General features: G+C 40.6%; 1 protein-coding gene across 12 annotated transcripts in view; it reads right to left on the reverse strand.

Moving 5' to 3' along the window:
- Positions 1-22397, reverse strand: part of LOC108719864 (protein AF-10) — a 160494-nt gene that overhangs the window by 100233 nt on the left and 37864 nt on the right. For 3 of the 12 annotated variants that reach the window (XR_005962166.1, XM_018269113.2, XM_018269112.2), the window contains exons 1-3: positions 14768-15134; positions 6522-6601; positions 3903-3957 (exon numbers count right to left, since the gene is read on the reverse strand). Coding sequence is in view for 8 of the 12 variants with exons in the window: in XM_018269113.2 (XP_018124602.1) it covers positions 3903-3957; positions 6522-6601; positions 14768-14930 (298 nt within the window). In the remaining 4 variants the exon portion in view is untranslated. Of the gene's footprint in view, positions 1-3902; positions 3958-5219; positions 5637-5691; positions 5746-6521; positions 6602-14767; positions 15136-22397 lie in introns of those variants that run through there. The other 9 variants (XM_018269105.2, XM_018269103.2, XM_018269104.2 and 6 more) reach the window with 7 other exon arrangements.

Below are 22397 nucleotides of genomic sequence, written 5' to 3' on the forward strand. Positions count from 1 at the left end.
ATTAGACAGTTTCAATAAGAGAAAGCATAAAAGGCCAGAAATATATTGCTAGGATTTAGTGGTTGTGGAAAGGAAAATCATCAGGGTATCCCATGTTAAGTGCTTATAAAAATAACCTGCCGCTTTATTTTACCGGCTTTACAATTTTTAGAGCTGCATTTGTAACTTCCAGGGGAAAAAGAGCCGTGATATTGAATGTGCTGTTATTTAGCAGCTGCCAACTTCATTTTTGAGGATCTATTGATTTTCTTTGGTAAAGATGACAGGTAGGAAACCGGGGAGAGCAAAATGAAAATGCTCCCAAAATTTGCAGAATCACAGAAAAGGCAATTTAACTGATCTATCCAAAAAAAATCCTCTACAGTCATGCTGTATTAAAAGTATATTTATTGAAACATCTAAAATACAACATTACCTTACATGGAGCCCAACACGTTTCATGCTTACCCAGCATAGGCTCATCTCTGAGATGTGTGCTGGGTAAGCATGAAACGCATTAGGCTCCATGTGGGGTAATGTTTTATGATGTTTCAATAAATATACTTTTAATACAGCCAATATATCTTTTTTGACAATTTAACTGATCTTACATGAAAACAATTCCCAGATTAAAAGCTAGAATTTGCAGCTGTATTTGTCTATGTAGCTATATCTGGGAAGATTTGGGGGTATACTGGCAGTCAAAACCTGCATTGCATGGTCTTATGCAAAGGAGTTGTTAACCTTTAAATTAACGTATGATATAGAGGGTGATATTCAGAGACAATTTGCAATTGGTTTTCATTTTTTATCACAAGTGGTTTTTGAGTTATTTCAATTTTTATTCAGCAGCTCTTCAGTTTGCATTTTCAGCAAGCTGCTTGCTAGGGTTCAAATTACCCTAGCAACCATGTATTAATTTGAATAAGATTCTGGAATATTAATAGGAGAGGGCCTGAATAGAAAGAGGAGTAATAAAAAGTAGCAATAACAATAAATGTGTAGCCTTACAGAGCATTTGTTTTTTAGATGGGGTCAGTGACTCCCCATTTGAAAGCTGAAAAGGGTCAGAGGAAAAAGGCAAATCATTCAAAAGCTATAAAAAAAAAAAAATAATGAAGACCAATAGAAAAGATTCTTAAAATTGGCCATTCTATTACATACTGAAATTTAAATTAAAGGTGAACCACACCTTTAATGATATCCGGAATGAATATACTGCAGTATGGTGTAGCACAAGTTAGCCTTTTCTAAAGGATGGTACAGTATAAATGTTTCATTGAGAATATGTATTATTAAACACACCGTTATGATGGAACAGCACCTTCAAAACAACATTTGTTAATTAAAATGACTCCAGCTGCTTGATAAATACTGGGTGCCAGGACAGTGATAAGCCACACCTTACAAATGTCACAGCTATTCCATGTGGTATCGTTTGCACTTCAGTGATAAATACTGTCTGTAATTCAGTTTGAACACTATGCTCAGCAGCAAAGGCTGAAGACTAATAGACAATGGCACTGAGTTGTTGCCAGGTGCTAAGGTTAGTGATTGGTCCTATTAAAGGAAAACTATACTCCCAAACAATGTAGGTCTCTATAAAAAGATATTGCATAAAACAGCTCATATGCAAAACCCCTGCTTCATGTACATAAACCATTTTCATAATAGTATACTTTTCTAGTAGTATGTGCCATTGGGTAATCATAAATAGAAAATTGCCATTTTAAAAAATAAGGGCCGCCCTCTTGGATCGTAGGATTCATGGTGCACACAAACATACCAACAAACCATACTTGTTAGGTCACATGAGCCAATTAACAGACAGAGTTCTGTCTTTTGCTTCCACACTTCTTCCTGTTACAGTTAGAGTTGTAGTATTTCTGGTCAGACCATCAAGAAATGGTGGGTCAAGGCAAGAGATGTAAAAGGGCAATATTTACTTTAATATATAGACCAGTTTGGTAAGAATCTTTAATATGCCACTTAATATGATATAAACTATAATTTTGGGGGTATAGTTTTCCTACAAGTTGGAACGGCGTTAAATCCAGTCCATCTGGCATGCATTATTCCTCAGGCTTATAAAGGCAAAATGTTGATACATCGTAATGAAAACTATAAAATGGGATTTTTATAAACAGCATCTGCTTCTCTCTTTTCACCTGAACAATGTCTTTTCCAGGAAGGCCTAGAACAGTAAGCAATGTGTTGCAGGTCCTTCCGGCTGCATGGGGATTACAGAATGTGGACAGCACAATTATTCATTACCCATACGTGCATGGTCCTGGGAGTCTGTGAATAGTGTAAAGGGCGTTGTTTTCACAGTACCCCACTGTATTACTGAAGGGATTCATTGTACTGAGAATGCAAGGATATGATCTTCTAAACCAACACATACAAAAGGAGGGGAAGAAATCCTGCATTACAGGACATAAACAGCATGAAGGGGTAATAATTGTTCTTAAGTTTGTGTTTTATGTGTCTACAACCCATAGCAACCAATCAGCAGATAGCATGTAATCGTCAGTTGTTTGAAACTAAATGTGGGAAAACTTAAAGGAATACAGTCATGGGAAAAAAAAAATTTCAGTTAATAGTGCGGCTACATATTGTCATTTTACCAGTTGCCCCCAGTCATGTGACTTGTGCTCTGATAAACTTCAGTCACTCAGAACAATGGGAAGGTAACCAGCAACTCCCTAACACAGCACTCAATAGTAAAATCCAGGTCCCACTGCGACACATTCAGTTACACTGAGTAGGAGAAACAACAGCCTGCCAGAAAGCAGTTCCATTCTAAAGTGCTGGCTCTTTATAAAAGCACATGACCAGGCAAAATGACCTGAGATGGTTGCTTACACACCAATATTACAATTAAAAAATACACTTTCTGGTTCAGGAATGAGATTTTATATTGTAGTGTAAACAGTGTAATTTAGAAATAAAAACTACATGCAAAAAACATTAGAGAAACCCTTTAAGTTTGCAATGTGCCAACAACCCATAGCAACCAGCAGGTAGCATGTACTTGTCAGTTGTTTGCAACGTAGGGCTCTTACACACGGGAGGTTTTTCCTGCGATCCTGTGTTGCGCTTTCTTCAGTTCAGCCGCAGGGGAGTGCAGGAGTAGACACACACAATTATTGTGACGATGGCTGTACTCACACAGACGCATGTAAGCGGCAAGCACAGGTGGGACGCAGCATGTTGCATTTCACCTGCAGGAAAAACCGCCCGCGTGTAAGAGCCCTAAATGTGGGCAAACTTAAGATTTTTAATTATATTACCCCATTCCCACCTAGTAGAATCAATTTCAAAGCTTCACTAAGGTTTCAACACACAGTGGGGGGTCATTTACCAACACTGGGCAAATTTGCCCATGGGCAGTAACCCATGGCAACCAATCAATTTGCTGCATTCATTGTTCTACTTGCAGCTGGCTTCAAAAAGCTAATCACTGATTGGTTGCTATAGGTAACTGCCCATGGGCAAATTTGCCCAGTGTTGATAAAATAGCCCCAGTATGACTACCCTTCAATACATACTTTCACCTATGCAACGCTACATTCAAAAACAGACAGTAAAATTGCAATTATCTGTTTAACAAGGGAAAGGTATAGGAGATACAGCCTCTGTAGGTTTGGCTGATGACCTGACACACACACACACACACACACACACACACACGATTAGCAGTCTAAGGCTAATGTCACACGAGGCTCCACTGTGTCTCTGCACTGATGCAGAAAATACATAGTTTTGTGCTTTCTTGTAGAAATCCACTACGTGTGTCACACAGGCAGACGCCGTGCTTGTCAGTGCAGAGACATGGAGGAGCTGAGGCAAGCACGGTGTAGATATCATCTTACATGTTACAAGGAAACAAACACTTCATTACAGAAAGCAGGTGGACTCACCCCCATTGTCTGTTCTTTTTAAAGCGCCATCCTTATGAGGACACAATTCACATCTCTAAAAAAAAAAAAATAATAATAATATATATTTTATATACTATTACAAATACTGTAAGTATTGAGAAAATTAACATGTTTCGTCTGTGCAAAGAAACAAAACAAAGGGTCAATGTAGACCTGAAACGTTGCTGTGGCGGTCGGTGTGTTTGGTGACATGTGAAAGAGAACACAGTGGGATGTGCACCCAGTACATAAAGTATTTGATGAAGGTGCTGACTTCTTGTCTGATCAGTAAAGAAATCAAACTCATTCAATGTAACATTACCTTTACACTGATTGCAAACAAAAAATGATTAGGTAGTTCCTTTCTGGTGCCAAGGAAATATGAACCAACGTCAATTATGCATTCATAAAAAAAATATAATTAGCACCTCATTAGGACACACAATCAATTACATGGTACTTTTATCAGATCAGCCCAAAGCCCATGCAGAACGAAACCCCCTGAAACACGAATGACTTCCCATAAATACATGTTGTTGTTCTAGAAACAATGCAAGGAAGCTGCACTGCTAAAAATAACTAAGGCTTTACTGATTTGCTATGTTAACATCTATAGTTCCGCACAGGGTCAGGCTGGGGGGCCCAGAGCCCACTGGGGCAGCTATCCCAGGGCCCCCCTCCGACCTCCTTTGTTGAGCCTGCGTGCCAAAGCGCCGCACCGCGTGTGTGCGCGCTGTGACGCGTGTGTGCATGCGTGCACTCGCGCAATGTTTTTCACGCCAGGAAGAAGCTTCCGAATTTTGGATCTGGGCCTGGTTCTGCAATTTAAAAACTACCTTATTAAAGAGAAAATATACTCCCCTTTTCGACACTGAGATCATTCAGTTGGGTTTAAAGAAATACTCACACGAGAAATTGAATTTGCATGACTTTGCATGCTTCTTATAATTTTGCCATAAAGTATTTGCCCAATGCTTTACACTACCTAACGGACTCCCTGTGCTCGCCTATGAGGAAGCTGCCATATTTGTGCAGCAGGAGTCCGTTAGTATTAGAAACTTTAACTGACAGGCTGAGATGGTACAGTCAGGTTGGCAAAATAGTCAGGTTTAGGAACTTCAACTAACAATTACTTACAAATACAGACCTCTCAGCAGAAAACAATCAGCGTGACCTATAGGTAAATTTAAATGTACATTCATATTTTAAAAAAGTAGTTTTTTTTTAGTGTCAGTATCACTTTAAGTAGAATAAGTGCATAAACACTCTGAATTCCCATAAATCAATAGAGATTACTTTTTTTCTACACAAACATACCTGATTCCACAAACTGAAAGGAAACCATGACCAGCTATCTCTGCACACAGGCACCGGTTCCCCATCCCCCCTAATTTACACATTTGTAATGCAAACCAGCCCTTAACTTTTTCCTTTGTAAAGTGTTGGATTCTGGTACTGGAAGTCTTTAGATTTCCAAAGTGGCTAGTTCACAGATTGTTTGCAAAGAAGGGGGACTTCCAGTCCCAGAATCCATCACTTCACAATGGAACAAAGTAACAGTGGGGGTTGAATTACATCTTGTGTCCAAGGGATTTTGGGAAATTACCATGTTTTTTTTTCAATCTATGGAATCTGGCATGTTTTGGAAGAAAAAGGAATTTAAAGACCCCCTTAGACAGCAAAAAGCTTAAAGGAGAGGAAAGCCACTGAAGCAGTTTAATACCAATAAATTAGCCACAATAGTGCAAGCAATAACACTATATTTATTCTGCAGAATACTATACCATACCTGAGTAAGCAGCTCTAGAAGCTCTCTCTGATGTTTAGGATAGCAGTTATTAGCTTGGTGTGACATTACTTCCTGCCCGAGTCTCTCCCTGCTCCCTCATAGCTCTGAGCTCAGATTACAACAGGGAAGGGAGGAGGGAGGGGGAGAAGAGCGAACTGAGCATGCTCAAGCCCTGCCCTGGAGGTTTAAGCCCATGTATACACAATAGAAGGAAATAAAAGTTGTGTTTCTTTTGACAGAGGACTCAGGTCAGCATTACTTTGAGGGTTTACTGATGTATTTATATAGACATTTCTGATAAAGCTTACTTAGTTTTAGCCTTTCCTACTCCTTTAACAACAGGTTATGCAGCTGAGAGCAGGGTGAGCTGATTTGCAGCACAAACTACATTGTAAGGGCTGGTATCTGAAAGGTGCAGGATGCATGGCTTTAAGAGACAGCCAGGCAGACAACTAATGAAACACGGTATGAAATACTGTATATATTGGGCTCTATATATCTGAATGGACAAAGGGTCATTTTCATATGCACAATTGCTGCCATACTGCACACCTCTGCAAAGGAATAACAACACAATATCTGTATAAATTAAACATTGTTCTTAGGTTTGTCTATGGAAATTAGCTCATAGAAGCAAACAGTGTTTTAGTTCCTACCCATATGTATAAATATGAAGAAAGGGCAATGTTCTCTCCGGGCAATATACTTTGTCCTTAAACGTTACTGTCTCTGTAAGAGAAAATTAACTCAATCTAAAAGGTATATAAACTATAACCTACATACTAGGTGTTACAGCAGTTTTTAAAAATGGTAAAAATGAAATAACTTACCACTCTGGCAGCTCTTTCCTGAGATTCGCATTTCCTGCAAAACCAAGGTCCGGTTGGCACTTGCACTATGCCATAGCAAGCTGCAAGAAAGAAAGACAAATACAATTATATAATGACCTTGATATACCAAAATGTTAAGAAAACACCCAAGTAAATCAGGTGAAATTTTTTTTTAAAAAAAAAAAACAGACAAAAATGGTGTGAAACATTGTTAGGTTTGTAATCTGATTTATGGATAATTCCTAAGATTGGAAAAATTTAGTACCCTTTTATTTAGTTACTGTACAGTTGTTTTGTGTAAACCTACAATGAAAACCTCTTTAAATGCTTAGTTGTTATTTTGGCAGCATATGTGCATATACAGTTATCAGACATTGCCAGCACAACGTAGAAAATATCTGAAGGCTGTGCCAACTAGGGATGCACCGAATCCACTATTTTGGATTTGGCGAACCCCCGAATCCTATGCGAAAGATTCGGCCGAATACTGAACCTAATCTGAATCCTAATTTGCATATGGGGTGGGAAGGGGAAAACATTTTTTTCTTTCTTGTTTTGTGACAAAAAGTAATGCGATTTCCCTCTCCACCACAAATTTGCATATGCAAGTTAGGATCCGGATTTGGTTCGGCTGGGTAGAAAGATTCTGGCCGAATCGGAATCCTGCTGAAAAAGGCAGAATCCTGGATTCGGTGCATCCCTAGTGCAAACACACAAGGTTAGATTTCAATGAAATATATGACAACAGCAACTAAAATGCGAGAGAAGACAGACTCTTAGGGGGATATTTATTAAAAATCAGAAAAATTCTCAACATTTTCTTTTAAACACTTCGACCAAACTCCCATCCAAATTTTTACTGTATTTATCAATAAATTTACATGAAAAAAATCTGACTAATAACAGTCTAGGTGATGAAACCAACAATTATTTGTAATTTGTTGTCCTTCTATACTATAAGTCACCTTAAACTTTATAGACTTGTTTCATAGTCCAGCATTGGACTTCTGTTAAAATCTTGCTTGTTTATGTAAAACACAAAACTCTTGAAACTGAAAAAATCTGGTGCATGAAAAAAAACTCGATAAAATCGTGAAAAAATACAAATGGTTAAAAATTTTCAGATCCGACGAACGAAAGCTCAGATTTTTCCGGATTATCGGCCAAAAAACGCTAATTAATTGGATTATTATATGAAACCCAGCGCGAATTATGACATCTTCCAGTTGTAAATGGGACATCTGCCATTGACTTCTACGTGACCTTGGCAGGTTTGAGATGGAGTACTTTTTTATTTGGACTTTTACCAGCCTCAAGGATTTAATAAATCACAAAAAAATTCAAGGTTTTTTTCTATGAAAAAATAGTGTTTTTCCCTTTAAAATTCCGGCCAGAAAAAAATAACCCTGTAAATGTCCTGATGTTGATAAGAAAACCTCACCAAAGTTAGCACTGAAATGGTGCCAGGATAAAGAGGCTTGTGGCAGAAAGTACACGATAAAAGGCTAAGGATAAGACTAGCAGCATTATCCAATGTCCCCCGTACACGAATACCAAGGAAGGTTTTACAAATAATCGGTTAATCACACATGCACATTTTAGATTATAACAAATGCAGTAAGTCTAATAACAAGCACAACTGTGGTACTTTGGCACAGAGAGGATTGAGAATGATTAGACTGGCAGGGAGAAAGTCATTAGGCTAAAAATGTATGTATTATTCTCCAAGATTGACATCCTCATGGTCTTAGATAATGATGCACTTAACTCCACAGTCCAGTTACAAAAAAATGACCCTTTGTACTCCCCATTACACATACATGAAAGACCATTGTGTATAGAGATATGCTGTGCTAGTGGCTACTTCATCCCTGCTTTGTCTGCTGGTTCCTGTGGTGACCAAAGACAACAATTTGGGAATTGTATCCTTGGCACAGCAAATTGTAGGTAAGACAAATGGAATCTGAAGGAATAGGAAAAGTCTTCAGTGGCCAAAATTAAATTCCTAGAATACCTGAATATGAAGTTAGTTTGTTAGCAAAGGCTCCCTCTTTAAAGGGATTCTGTTTTGATTTTTATGATGTCATTTTTATTTTAAATTACACTACAAATAATTCACTCTACAATATAAAATTGAATTCCTGAACCAGCAAGTGTATTTTTTTAGTTGTAAAATTGGTTTGTAGGCAGCCATCTTAGGTCATTTTGCCTGGTCATGTGCTTTCAGAAAGAGTCAGCACTTTAGGATGGAACTGCTTTCTGGCAGGCTGTTTGTCCTACTCAACAATGTGTCGCAGTGGGACCTGGATTTTGCTATTGACTGCTGTTCTTAGATCTACCAAGCAGTTGTTATCTTGTGTTAGGGAGCTGCTATCTGATTACCTTCCCATTGTTCTGTTGTTAGGCTGGGGGGAAAAGGGAGGGGGTGATATCACTCCAACTGGCAGTACAGCAGTAAAGAGAGACTGAAGTTTATCAGAGCACAAGTCACACTAATGGGGGCAGCTGGGAAAACTGACAATATGTCTAGCCCCCATGTCAGATTTCAAAATTAAATATAAAAACATCGGCTCTTTTGAAAAATAGATGTCAGTGCAGAATTCTGCTGGAACAGCACTATTAATGGATGCGTTTTGGAAAAAAAAAATCCCATGACAGTATACCTTTAAACACATTTTTGGAGGTACCCAACTGAACCTATATTAGTTTTCATATAATCTAATAATAAAAAAAAAATCTTGGCTATCACAATGCTAGAACTGCAATGCCCACTCTCATGATTAGCATACCCCTGTATTTCAATAAAGTAGGGTGACAAAATTAGTAAATACATTCCTAATCAGTACACATGACTTGCATACATTTGTGCCAGGTCTGGACTGGGATTCCAAATAGATTCTGACATTTCAAGTACAAAGAGATACAAACAGCCCCCTCCAGCCAAATAAATAGTGAGCGTCTATGGCATATTACAGCAGCCCTTCTGGCATTTGCCAGAACCCACATTTGTGCCATATGGAACTACCAGAAAACAAGCCCCTTAACATGGAATGAGCGATTTGACATATAAATGAATGATTTTAGGCTAAAGGAAACAAAATGTAGACTGTGGCTATTCCCAAAGGGCTATTTTCAGTAGCATGTGCACACTTGATTCATGCATATTTATATAGCACAGAGGCATTGTTTACTACTACAAATTGACAAACAGACATGACCGAGAGGAAGATCTTCCAGGAATATTAAAGGAACAGTTCAGTGTATAAATCAAAACTGGATCAATAGACTGTGCAAAATAAAAAATGTTTCTAACATAGTTAGTTACTCAAAAATTTAATCTATAAAGACTGAAGTGACTGGATGTCTAACAGAACAGAACACTACTTCCTGCTTTTCGTATCTCTAACTCTGAGCCAATCAGCGACATTAAAGGAATTGTACAGTGTAAAAATAAAAACTGGGTAAATAGATAGGCTGTGCAAAATAAAAAATGTTTCTAATATAGTTAGTTAGCCAAAAATGTAATGTATAAAGGCTGGAGTGATTTGATGTATAACATATCAGTCTCAACACTACTTCCTGCTTTTCAGCTCTCTTGGTTTACACTGACTGGTTACCCTGGCTACCAGGCAGTAACCAATCAGAGACTTGAGGGGGGCCACATGGGTCATTTCTGTTGCTTTTGAATCTGAGCTGAATGCTGAGGATCAATTGCAAACTCACTGAACAGAAATGTCCCATGTGGCCCCCCTTCTTCAAGTTGCTGACTTGCTCAGAGTTAGAGAGCTGAAAAGCAGGAAGTTGGATTCTGGATGTTTTATTATTCACTCCATTCACTATATTGTTCACTCCAGCCTTTATATATTACATATTTGGCTAACTAACTATATTAGAAACATGTTTTATTTTGCACAGCCTATTTACACAGTTTTTATTTTCACACTGAACTGTTCCTTTAAAGGGGGGCCACATGGGACATAATTGTTCAGTGAGTTTGCCACTGATCCTTTTTATTAAAAAAATCGAATTATACAAATTGATCCCTGGACCTCTCCCTTTGACTTATACAGTAATTCAGCAAGTTTTAGGCGGCGAATAGTCAAATTTGAATTCTTAAAGGGCCATAGTATAAATTTAACAGTTTTGACCATAAAAATAATTTGAAAAATGAAATTTAAATTTTCAATTAGACCCTTAATAAATCTTCCGCATAATGTCAGAGTGATGTAAATACGGGTTTCAGACAGGATCTGTTGACAACATGAAGCCGATGAGTGCCGAAAAACGTTAAACTTAATCAATCCGCTATACTAAACAACATGCGGTTTTCAAAGAGAATACTAAAAAATTATTTGGATGACAGAGCCCTTTAATTTATAAGCTCAATGCCAAACAGTAGTGGTCATTTTGCTTTAGACTGCAGAGACATGTGCTTTACTCCAAATCTTTACTAATGACAAGCCCCTGGAAATGAAGCTGGCTTTTATCATATGCTAGTGTTGGAGGAAGTGCAGCTAAGCAGTGTTTGTCAGTTACTAGAAAACTTGCACCTGGGAACTCTCAAACTCATGCATGCTGTAATGGATTTGAAACGCGACAAGTAGCTTTGAAGTGATATTAACGCTGACATTGTTTTCTAATGAAGTGCACTAATACAACTGACCCCTATATGACAGTTGCAGACTGATCATTAATTAAATGAAAGCCCTGGCTCATTTTCAGTCTAGGAAAAAAAGCAAACATAGATGCATAACTACATGGAGTCAGCTAATTCATATCTAAAGCATTCTCACTGAAAAGCCTTTCCAAAGCTGCAGTCCTCCGATTAAGGAGGGATCTAAACCCAAAAAAATTAATTGGTGTGAACTTTCTCACAGTGGTCCTCTAATCACTTTTTCAATTTACATTAATTTTCCATTTTATGTGGTTTCTTAAAGGAACAGTTCAGTGTGAAAATAAAAACTGTGTAAATAGATAGGCTGTGCAAAATAAAAAATGTTTCTAATATAGTTAGTTAGCCAAAAATGTAATGTATAAAGGCTGGAGTGACTGGATGTCCAACATAATAGCCAGAACAATACTTCCTGCTTTGCAGTTCTCGAACTCTGAGTTAGTCAGCGACTTGAAGGGGGGGCCAAGTGGGACACAACTGTTCAGTGAGTTTGCAATTGATCCTCAGCATTCAGCTCAGATTCAAAAGCAACAGATATGAACCATGTGCAAAGCTTTCTAGCTTTCTGCTTCATTTACGCTTCACCATAGCAACCTTGTATTGCAGTAGCGTCACTAGAGGGGGGCGGGGCCTGGGGCGTGACGCGCAGCCAGGCCCCGCCCCCCTCCGTACGGCCGCATTTGTCAGTGGCGCGTGAGCTGCCGGGGGGCCCTGAGGGGGTGGCCCGCTCGCCCCCCCTGCTCCCCCGGTAGTTCCGCCACTGTTGTATTGGGTTGTTATTGGGAGAGGTCACACAGGATTTAAATGCATCAATGAAACCACATGCACATGATAATGTGTGTGTTTTCAGCCTCTAGTTTTCTTTTACAAACATTTATTTCTGTTTTTTCTCGTTCCCCACAATTCACAAGAATTCAATTAAACTTATGTGAAAAAAAAGTAAGCAGAAAAGCAATTTAAACGCAAAATGTAGCAAGACTGATTGTCAATACACAACTACGGTTGCCAACTTTTCTGGAAACAAATACCGGCCTTCCTACATATTTATCTTTTTTCCATATTAATAACATTGGGATCAACCATCATTTTTACCGGCCTGAATCGCTCCGAATCTGCTTGTGTGGACTGACCCTTAAGGAGCACTGTTCCAGACACACCATCATAAACATATTTCTATATTACAATCAGCTCTTATATGCATGCTTTTATCAGTAACTGGCACACTACATGAAGAAAGGTAGATGGCACTACTTATGTGCAGTACTAGTAGTTTTCCTTGCAAACTGCTACCAGCACATACATACCACGTCACTTTATGTTACCAATTCCCTAATGCATCCCAGGGGCCAGCAGCAATGCCTCCTTTTACCTGGCTGACTGATAAATAGCTGACATTGCCTTCCTGGGTACTAACTTCTTTGCATCAGACATGAGTGCAGGTAGTATACTCACAGACAGCACCAGCCACAGGATTCTTTGGTTTAAAACGCCTTCATTGGAACATGGAGCATGCTTACTAAACTACTTGCTGAACTAATCAGACATGAGTCTATATATGTGCCTGAAAACAAAGTTCAGCAAACAATATTGTTTAAAAAAAATTACAAGAAAAGAATTATAGAAATGTTTGTGCTTCCATAAGGGTTTGCAATAGTCTTCCTCTCTCTCTCGCAAAATAGCAGTTTTATTATGCTTTATGGCTAAGATTCAGAATTCAGGCCCCAGTGGACAAAAACCCCATCTAAAAGCAATTGTTTACATCACTGCAGGACTGAGCCCTTGAGAGGATTAATTACCAGAGTGACTAAGACAAGTTATCAGAGTAAATAGTCGTTTCACAATCTGTAATTTCATGCAGATGGTGCATATTTAGGAACAGAAAACCACCCATCGCTAATTATAAGTGCGTGTAAAAAGAAATACTTGAAGGATGATATTTTGGGATGAAAGTATCAAATATGCCACCCAAGTTGTCTGTTTAGCAGTCACAACACTTAACAGCTGCATAATAACAGCGACACTGCCCATGTACCAGCTGCAGTATCTCCTGCTGCAAGTTTACAAGTCACAACATCCATTCATTTTTCAGTGACATCCATGATGCCCCCCCCCCCCATGGCACAATTACAAGCACCTATGTCCTTCACTGCATATTTATCAGTATTTCTTCTCCCTGGCACCAATGACCACAAGTGCATGCTCTCCAGACCCAGTTATACAACTTCTTGCTCCTTAGCACTAACACACACACCCTCCACTGCATGATTATCAGAACCAATGTCCCTTCTTTGGCTGCTGCCCAAATCCCCCCACAGTGCATACCTCTCAGGGTCAAAGAACCCTTACTGCATGTCAGAATACATTGGAGCTTTATAAATTCACCCTACCTGCATGCGGAACATCACCAATACCCACTGGCTTCATCCACCCCACCAACATCATCTCCCCCAAGCACCAATGCCCTCACCAAAGTTATCTCCCTCCAGACACCAACATCCCCACCATAGTCATTTCCTCCCAGGCACCACCTTCCCTACCAAACTAATCTCCCCTGAAGCACCAATGTATGCACCAAGTCATCTCCCCTAGACACCACTACCCCCACCAAAGCCAACCGATATCATCTCCCCCTTGGCACCAATGTGCGCTCAAGTCAACTGTAACCCCAGGCACCAATTTCCCCTCGAGTCATCTCCCCAATCGCACCATGTCCCCTCACTTTATCTCCCCTCAGGCATCAATGTTTCCACCAAAGTTATCTCCCCCAGACACCACCACGTGCACCAACATCCCCTCACCTCCCCCCAAGCACCAATGCCTCCTCCCATCATCTCCCAACCAAGAGGTATATTTATCAAAGAGTGAAGTTAGAGATCGCCACAGTCCTCTAGAGTGAAATTCCACCACTCTCCATTCATTTCTATGGGACTTTGAAAGGCGTATTTGAACTTTCACCCATTGATAAATACTCATAGAAATGAATGGGGAGTGGTGGAATTTCACTCTAGAGGAATGTGGCGATCTCTAACTTCACTCTTTGATAAATATACCCCCAAGTATCAACATTCCCATTAAAATCAACTACCAATTGCAACTAATATCCCCTTACTTTATCTTCCCTCAGGCACCAATGTCGCCCACCATTTATCTTTCCTATCCCCCTACTTTATTCACCTCAACCACGCCCCCTCACCTCAGGCAGCCATGCCCCTCACCTCAACCACGCCCCCCACTAACCTCAGCCACGCCCCCTCGGTTTATTCCCCGTACCCCAAAGTCCCCTCACTTCATCCACCTCATCAGTAACATCTGTTTACTTTATTCCCCACCTTGGCAGCTATGACCCCTCACTACAGGCAGCCGGGCAGGCAGCACAGATACCCCGTGTGTCTATACTTGTTCCCCCCGTGTGTTTATCAACAGCAGCCATGCCCCTCCCCCGGCATGTTAGTGGTCAGTATGATCAATGCTGCTGTGTCAGTGCACCTGACCTCACATGACAGCTCTCCCTTCCCAATGGTCTCCCCGTCCCCGCCCCCTCCCCGCTGCCCCGCCCCCTTCCTCCCAGGGTTACCTTGATGCACCGCCACATTGCAGCCATGCCCGTCACAGTAAACCAGTGGGTTTTCGGCCCAGCCTCTTTCGTCTGAGCACACACAGCAGCCTCCGATCATCTCCTTCATACTAGTGGGGCGCTCCTCCTCCACTGCCACGACCACCGGCTCTCCAGACACCATCTACGGGGGGCCCGGCCAAAGGAAACGGGAAAGAAGAGAAAGACATGCACCGATTACTCCTTTACAATCCTCCAAGAGACCAACTTCGGGGGGCTCGGCGCCCAAGGCCGGCCGGAGATCGCCTCCCGCATTACTGACGCTGTATCCGCCTCATGTCGCCGGGGCTGCCCGGACAGGCAGGATCACATCGAGGAAAGGGAAAACAAATACGCATGCGCAATGATGACACCGGTGTCAATTGCTCCGACAGCGCCCCTATTGGCCAATAGGCTAAAATCACCGCCAACCAGCGTGGTGGAAGGATGGGGGCGGGCGCTGCAGGGTGAGTGAGTGAGAGAGCGGGTCACGTGTGATATGGCTTGTTAGTGTTTTACCCTCCCACTGATTTCACTTGTAGACAGAATAGGGGCTGTCTGTGTTGCCATGACTGGGGAAAAGAGTCGCAGCCAGGTCCGGACTGAGAATTGAAATAGGCCCAGTCCCAGCCATTTTATTTACACAGGGCCCCAATCAGCCCACACAGAGGCCCAAACAACCCCCACCAGCCCACTTTTTAGCAGCCCCTCTGGCATTTGCCAGAACCCACAGATTGCCAGTCCGGTCCTGGTCGCAGCTGTTGTACTGTGTCTTTAACAGGGAGGCTGATGGGAGAAGAAGTGAGCTGCATGTTGAAGGTCATGGAGTTAGTTTATACCTCACAGGGTCGTTTTTTGTTTAGTGCGTTTGATTTGTGTATTTCAGTGGCCATGGGTACAGAGCCATAGAGAGGCCTTCATTCACTCACAGAACTTTGCACAAAAATCCTCCTCATGTCAAGTGCATAAAAGGGGGAGTTCGCATTTAAATGAACTTTTAGCTCTATGTAGAAATCGAATAAAATGCTACTTGGACTTCGTGTTTGTCCTTTTCAGTGGTTAAGCTTTTTGTTTAGCAGTCCTTTGTATAGGACTTTAGCAGCTGTGTGGTTGCTAGGGTCCAGTTTACCCTACCAACCAGGCAGTAGTTTGAATGAGAGACTGGGAGATGGATAGGCAAGGGCCTAAATAGAAAGGTAAATGCAGTAAATCTTTCAGGTCTCAAAGTGAAAAACTCACCAGTTTAGAGAAGACGGTCCGCCCTGAACCTTCAGCTGAGGGAATGGATAACCGTATAGAAAAATGGAGCAGGCACTTCTAAGGACCAATCTTACAGGCAGACATTTTCAATTAAAAAATATTTTATTTATTCCAGTGCACTAGGATACCACCTAACGCGTTTCGTATCGATAGGATAGGCTTATGATTAAGTATCCTATTGATACGAAACACGCTAGGTGGTATCCTAGTGCACTGGAATAAATAAAATACTTTTTAATTGAAAAAGTCTGCCTGGAAGATTGGTCCTTAGAAGTGCCTGCTCCATTTTTCTATAGGGCGCCAAAAGTTAGGCATCCCCAAGTGATTGTATTTACTTACCTGAAGCCCCGGGCCAGTGCTACTATCAGGACAAAATTGCAACGACCTGGGTTCTTCCAGCGAGCACTACGGAGCGAAAAGCCCAACTTTAACAAATATAGCTGGCTATTTTGTTCTACTGCGCTTGTGTCTGCCCTGGGAAATTAGAAGAAAGATGAATCGGGAAGCCATTCGCTCTGTGGTGCTCGCTGGAAGAATCCCAGGCCAGTGCAGTTTTCTGCTGATAGGAGCGACCGGCCTAGAGTCAGCAAAGTGAATGAGGTAAGTAAATGAGATCAATTGGGCCTAACTTTTGGCACCCCCAAGTAAAAAGAACTTTCCTTCTCCTTTAAAAGTTGCATAAGACATTTGTAATATGTCTTCAGGCTCTTTCACAGCCTTACAGAATGCATTTTCATTTGCTAGTTAAAGGAAAATGTCAGCATGAATTGTTAGTAAACAAAAACAAAAAACTTTTAGATGGTATTTCCTATTTATTTTTAGTGGCTTTTGAATTAAAGGGGCAGTATACTCAGGTACCCAGGGTCTTATTTATATATAGGCAACCGAGGGCTTGTGCTTAGGGTGGCCCTTAGGGTTGGACTTGTGCTGAACATACATTTTTCTATTGTTTTAATAAAAGATTTTGGTTTGTTTGTTTTTTTTAGCTCAACAGGAAAACTGAAGCTATTCCATGTTTGGTCCTTACAAGGTAGATCATTAGATTCTCAGTGCAGATAATTCACCTGCATAATGGACTCTTGCTAACAAAACAATCACAACAAAGATTGAGAGGATGTTGTTTTTACAGAGCTAAGCTCATTCAGCTAATTAATAGCAAGATAGTTCCAAAGCTAAATAATTCTATGTTACTGCCTTATAATAAAAAAAAATATGACAAACATTTGTTGTAATTAAAAGGATATGCAGAATGTATTTTCAGCATAAGTTCTTTTTATTCTGCTCGTGCTAAAAAAAGGTGTATACTGCCTCTTTTAGTCTTTGTGCTGTACCTTTCCAATATGGCCTTTCAGTCGCTACCTACCTCTATACAGAATACAGCATTGCAGAATATGTTAGCACTTTATAAATACATGTTAATGAATTATTGCTAGGGTCCCAGTTACCCTATCAACAGTGCAGTTATTTGGAAGATGAAAATGAGATGGGCTCAATTTAAAGGGAAATAGCCATAATAAATACAGTCACCAAAAACAAGTTTTATGAATATATTTCTGTTTCTGGAAAAGTTGGACCATTTTCCTGACTCAGCCTTGCCAGTCTCCAATGTTCATAAGCTTTAAAGGAGAAGGATATTTACCAAAGCAGTTTATTGCCAATAGATTAGCCACAATAGTCAAAGCTATAACACTATATTTATTCTGTAGAATGCTTTACCATACCCAAGTAAACCGCTCTAGAAGCTCTCTCTGTTTAGGATAGAAGCTGCCATATTAGCTTGGTGTGACATCCTTCCTGCCTGAGTCTCTCCCTGCTCACTCATAACTCTGGCCACAGATTACATCAGCGAGGGGAGATGAGGAAGAGAGGAGCAAACTGAGCATGCTCAAGCCCTAGCCCTGGAGGTTTATGCTAAAAACAGGAAGTCTGATACAGAAGCCCATGTGTACACAATAGAAGGAAAGAAATGTAGTGCTTCTTTTGACAGAGGACTCAGAGCAGCATTACTTTGAGGGTTTACTGGTGTATTTATATAGACCTTTCTGATGAAGCTTACTTAATTTTAGCCTTTCCTTCTCCTTTAAAGCCACAACTTTCCTTATCTAAGATGGCATATATCCTGTACCATAAACCAGAATAACCTGTATACACTGATATGGAACTGGACAGTCATAGGCTTTATCTGTGGGTCACAGGCATGGTCAAGATGTACTGAAGCCAAGAGCCAGTTGCAAAGGAAGGGGGAAGGAGGTAATTTACACAAGTGGAGTTAGGGCTCTTACAGACGAGCGTTTGAAGCTGCGCTCCCTTGTGTTCCGTTTGTAATGTGTTCAGCTGCAGGGGAGCGCAGGAGTAGATGCATTCAGTTTTTTCAATGGGGCTGTACTCACACAGGCGCATGTAGGCGCCGAACGCAAGAAAAATGCAGCATGTTGCGTCTCAACCTGCATTCGGCGCCTACATGCGCCTGTGTAAGTACAGCCCCATTGAAAAAAACTGAATGCGTCTACTTCTGTTCTCCCCTGCGGCTGAACGCATAAAAAACGGGAAGCAGGGGAGCGCAGCTTCAAACGCTCGTCTGTAAGAGCCCTAAAAGTTGAGTAAAATGTTAGCTAAGGGCAATAGCACATGGGACAATTACCAGGGGTTTGCTGCTTGTATGATTTACAGCTCACTGGGGCAAAATGCTTGGAAACATTCCTCCACTGTCTTGCACTTGAGATTATTTTCTTTAGAGCCTCTGATTAAGGGATACAATCCCGAAACCCGTTAGGCGATTCACAGCAGTTTTTTCCCAATAAATCTATCCAGAAGTGCCGTCAGTCTGTGGAGTTTTTGCTATTTTCTTTAGGGCTATGGCTCTAAATTTCTTCCAATTGAGTTGGTTGCTTGCCATCTGCTGCTACTTGTTTTGGCAGTGCCTCCAATTTTATAAAAAAGGGGAGCTATTCGGGCCAGTATTGCCATTTTTATTTAACACCTCAAATGTTGTGTGTGCCACAGCCCAGTATTGTTTTATTTGCCTTGCACAGTTCATTTGACATTATCATTTCCTATGTACACTTAAGTCTAGCCCATTCTAATCAATCACTTTCTACCAGAAAGCCTAGCTTATGGTTGCTTCTGTAAGTACAGGTATGGGATCTGTTATCTGGAAACCCATTATCCAGAAAACTCTGAATTGTAGAAAGGCCATCTCCCATAGACTCCATTTTATCCAAATAATCCAAATTTTTAAAAATGTTTTCCCTTTTCTCTGTAATAATAAAACAGTAGCTTGTACTTGATCCAAACTAAGATATAATTAATCCTTATTGGAAGCAAAACGCGCCTATTGGGTTTATTTAATGTTTACTTGATTTTCTAGTAGACTTTAGATATGAAGATCCAAATTATGCAAAGATCTGTTATCCGGAAAACCCCAGGTCCCGAGCATTCTGGATAACAGGTCCCGTACCTGTGTAATAAAGCTAATATCAACTCTTTGTTTGTTGTTACAACGTATCTCTGAAAATCATGGAGAATTGTTACATTGTTTCATTTTGAGGGCAACTATATTGCTGCTGCTATAGCAACTTTTCAGTTCCATCTGACAATACAAATGAGCTAAAATATATATAGAAACTTATAACTCAGTGTGTAAACCCATAGGGAAGCAAGTGTGTACTAAAATCAAATGATTTGCCTGCACATCCATGTAAATCAAAAAACTAAGGTGTAAGTGCCTTATTAGTTGGCAAATATAATTTATAATATATGAAGTGTTTGGGTCATTTTTCACATAGGATAATGTTATAGAGATAAAACTATGAATTTTCCTTTCGGCTAGGCTAGGATAAGATAAACCATCCTAGTATAAACTAATAATGGCAAACACAAGCTTTCATAAACCAAAACACCGATATCGCCATGTTGGAGCAATTATTGTTGGCATGGATCATGAGCAGAGCCATTGTCAGTGTGAAATGTCCCTTTTGTGCTGGGAAAGTGTCCAAAATACCCTAAGCCAAGTTATCCAGTATCCAATACGACTGGCCAGGTATAATGAGAGTCACCAGGGAAGTGAGAACCTGTGCAGTTAATCAACTGTTTGGCTGATATGAATGATCAATCATTACTTGATAGATCAAGAAGTTAAAGGGATCCTGTCATCAGAAAACATGTTTTTTTTTTTCAAAACGAATCAGTTAATAGTGCTACTCCAGCAGAATTCTGCACTGAAATCCATTTCTCAAAAGAGCAAACAGATTTTTTTATATTCAATTTTGAAATCTGACATGGGGCTAGACATTTTGTCAATTTCCCAGCTGCCCCTGGTCATGTGACTTGTGCCTGCACTTTAGGAGAGAAATGCTTTCTGGCCGGCTGCTGTTTTTCCTTCTCAATGTAACTGAATGTGTCTCAGTGAGACATGGGTTTTTACTATTGAGTGCTGTTCTTAGATCTACCAGGCAGCTGATATCTTGTGTTAGGGAGCTGCTATCTGGTTACCTTCCCATTGTTATTTTGTTTGGCTGCTGAGGGGGGAAGGGAGGGGGTGATATCACTCCAACTTGCAGTACAGCAGTAAAGAGTGATTGAAGTTTATCAGAGCACAAGTCACATGACTGGAGGCAGCTGGGAAATTGACAATATGTCTAGCCCCGTGACAGATTTCAAAATTGAATATAAAAAAATCTGTTTGCTCTTTTGAGAAATGGCTTTCAGTGCAGAATTCTGCTGGAGCAGCACTATTAACTGATTAATTTTGAAAAAAAAAAAATGATTTTCCCATGAAAGTATCCCTTTAAGAACAGAAAACTGGACCAACCATGACCTGCTTTTGGTTCGGTTATCTGTTTTGACAGGAGTAAAACTAGATAATCATACAGTTCACTTAAATATAGAGAGAGAGAGAGACTTCAGAGGAGGCTGGCACAAGCATGAGACCCATATACATACATACTGTAAATAATTCTTCACATCGAACTGGACTCCAAATTTTTAGTGAATAATGTCACCTTTATAGCATAAATTTAGTTTCCAACATTTCTGCCCCCCTTGCGGCCTTTATCAAGGATGATCATATATATATATATATATATATATATATATATATATATATATATATATATATATATATATATATATATATATGGTCAGCTTGTTATGGTGGGTGCTTGGAGCCCTAATTTAGCAACAGCTAAGGGGCTGCAGTTTGGACTGTGTGGAAGCTCCATATCCCACTACAGTAGAATAAAAAAAGGAAAACAGAGGAATCATAGATTGTCTTGTAGTAATAATTGCCCCTCTGTATCCTCACTCTGCTACAAACTATTGTGAACTGGGAATGTAGAAAATTTTTAGCAAACAATTGTGCAAAAGCTCACATTTGTTTTACATCCATTTTCTATTATAGGGAGCAACAAATCAATACAAATAAATAGCACAGGACTAGGCACAATTCCTACATTCCATCCACGCTTCAGTTTTGCAGGCAATTAGCACTGTTCCTTAATAAATAGTCATGCACTTTGCCTGTTAATCTTAGCTGTAATAGCAATCATTTACTTGTAATATTCCATTAACTCCATTGAGGAATAAAGTAAAAGGCTACGCAAGAGAGCGCGTCCCGCAGTGCCTGATCAGCATGGAGCTAGCAGTGCTCAGGAGCAAGCGGAAAGGGTTAACGGCTGCTCCAATTCTCACACTCTCCCCTCCCCCTTGTTGTGCGGCTTGAGCCCGCCCACATCCAGCAGCAGTGATAGTAAAAGAGAGGGGCATCTGGTTGGCTCCGGATTAGAGAGCAGGGAAGCACAGTCTATAGCACACACAAGTGCAGGCAGTCAGCATTAACCCTTGCGCACCCTGACCACTTTGCTCAGCTAGCTGCTCAGGCCTGTGCAAGCAGGGAAATATTATTAGTGCTGTCAATTTAAAGGACCAGGCGTTTTTCCCCCTCCAGGCAAAGAGACTACAGAGCGAGACCTGGGCACTAGAGCTTACACTCTAGTTTCCCTTTGTGGGAATCCCCAATTGCAGTCCTCTTAGTAGGGTGGGAGGGGGTTCATGCTTTTTCAACGTCAGGCCTCCTATATGTTGGAAGTACTTCAACTCCAAGTTGGTGGAGGAGTGTGAGAGTTGCAGTTCAGCTGCAACACACGTGCAAGTCGAGCAACACGTTCCTTGCTCACAACTGTATCTGCTGCCCGTGTGGAAGGGTGTTGCCATTTTTTCCCACGCTGGATTGAACACTCACGGTCTAATGCTTCGAATTAGTGAAACTGGGGGGTTTTGGGCAAATAACATCAATTTAATGCAATAATCCTTGCCTCAAAGAGCAGCACTCAGCTCAAGTGTATGTGGCCCAGAT

This window comes from Xenopus laevis, chromosome 6S (assembly GCF_017654675.1).
Source record: "Xenopus laevis strain J_2021 chromosome 6S, Xenopus_laevis_v10.1, whole genome shotgun sequence".
In the NCBI taxonomy this organism is placed as follows: Eukaryota; Metazoa; Chordata; class Amphibia; order Anura; family Pipidae; genus Xenopus; species Xenopus laevis.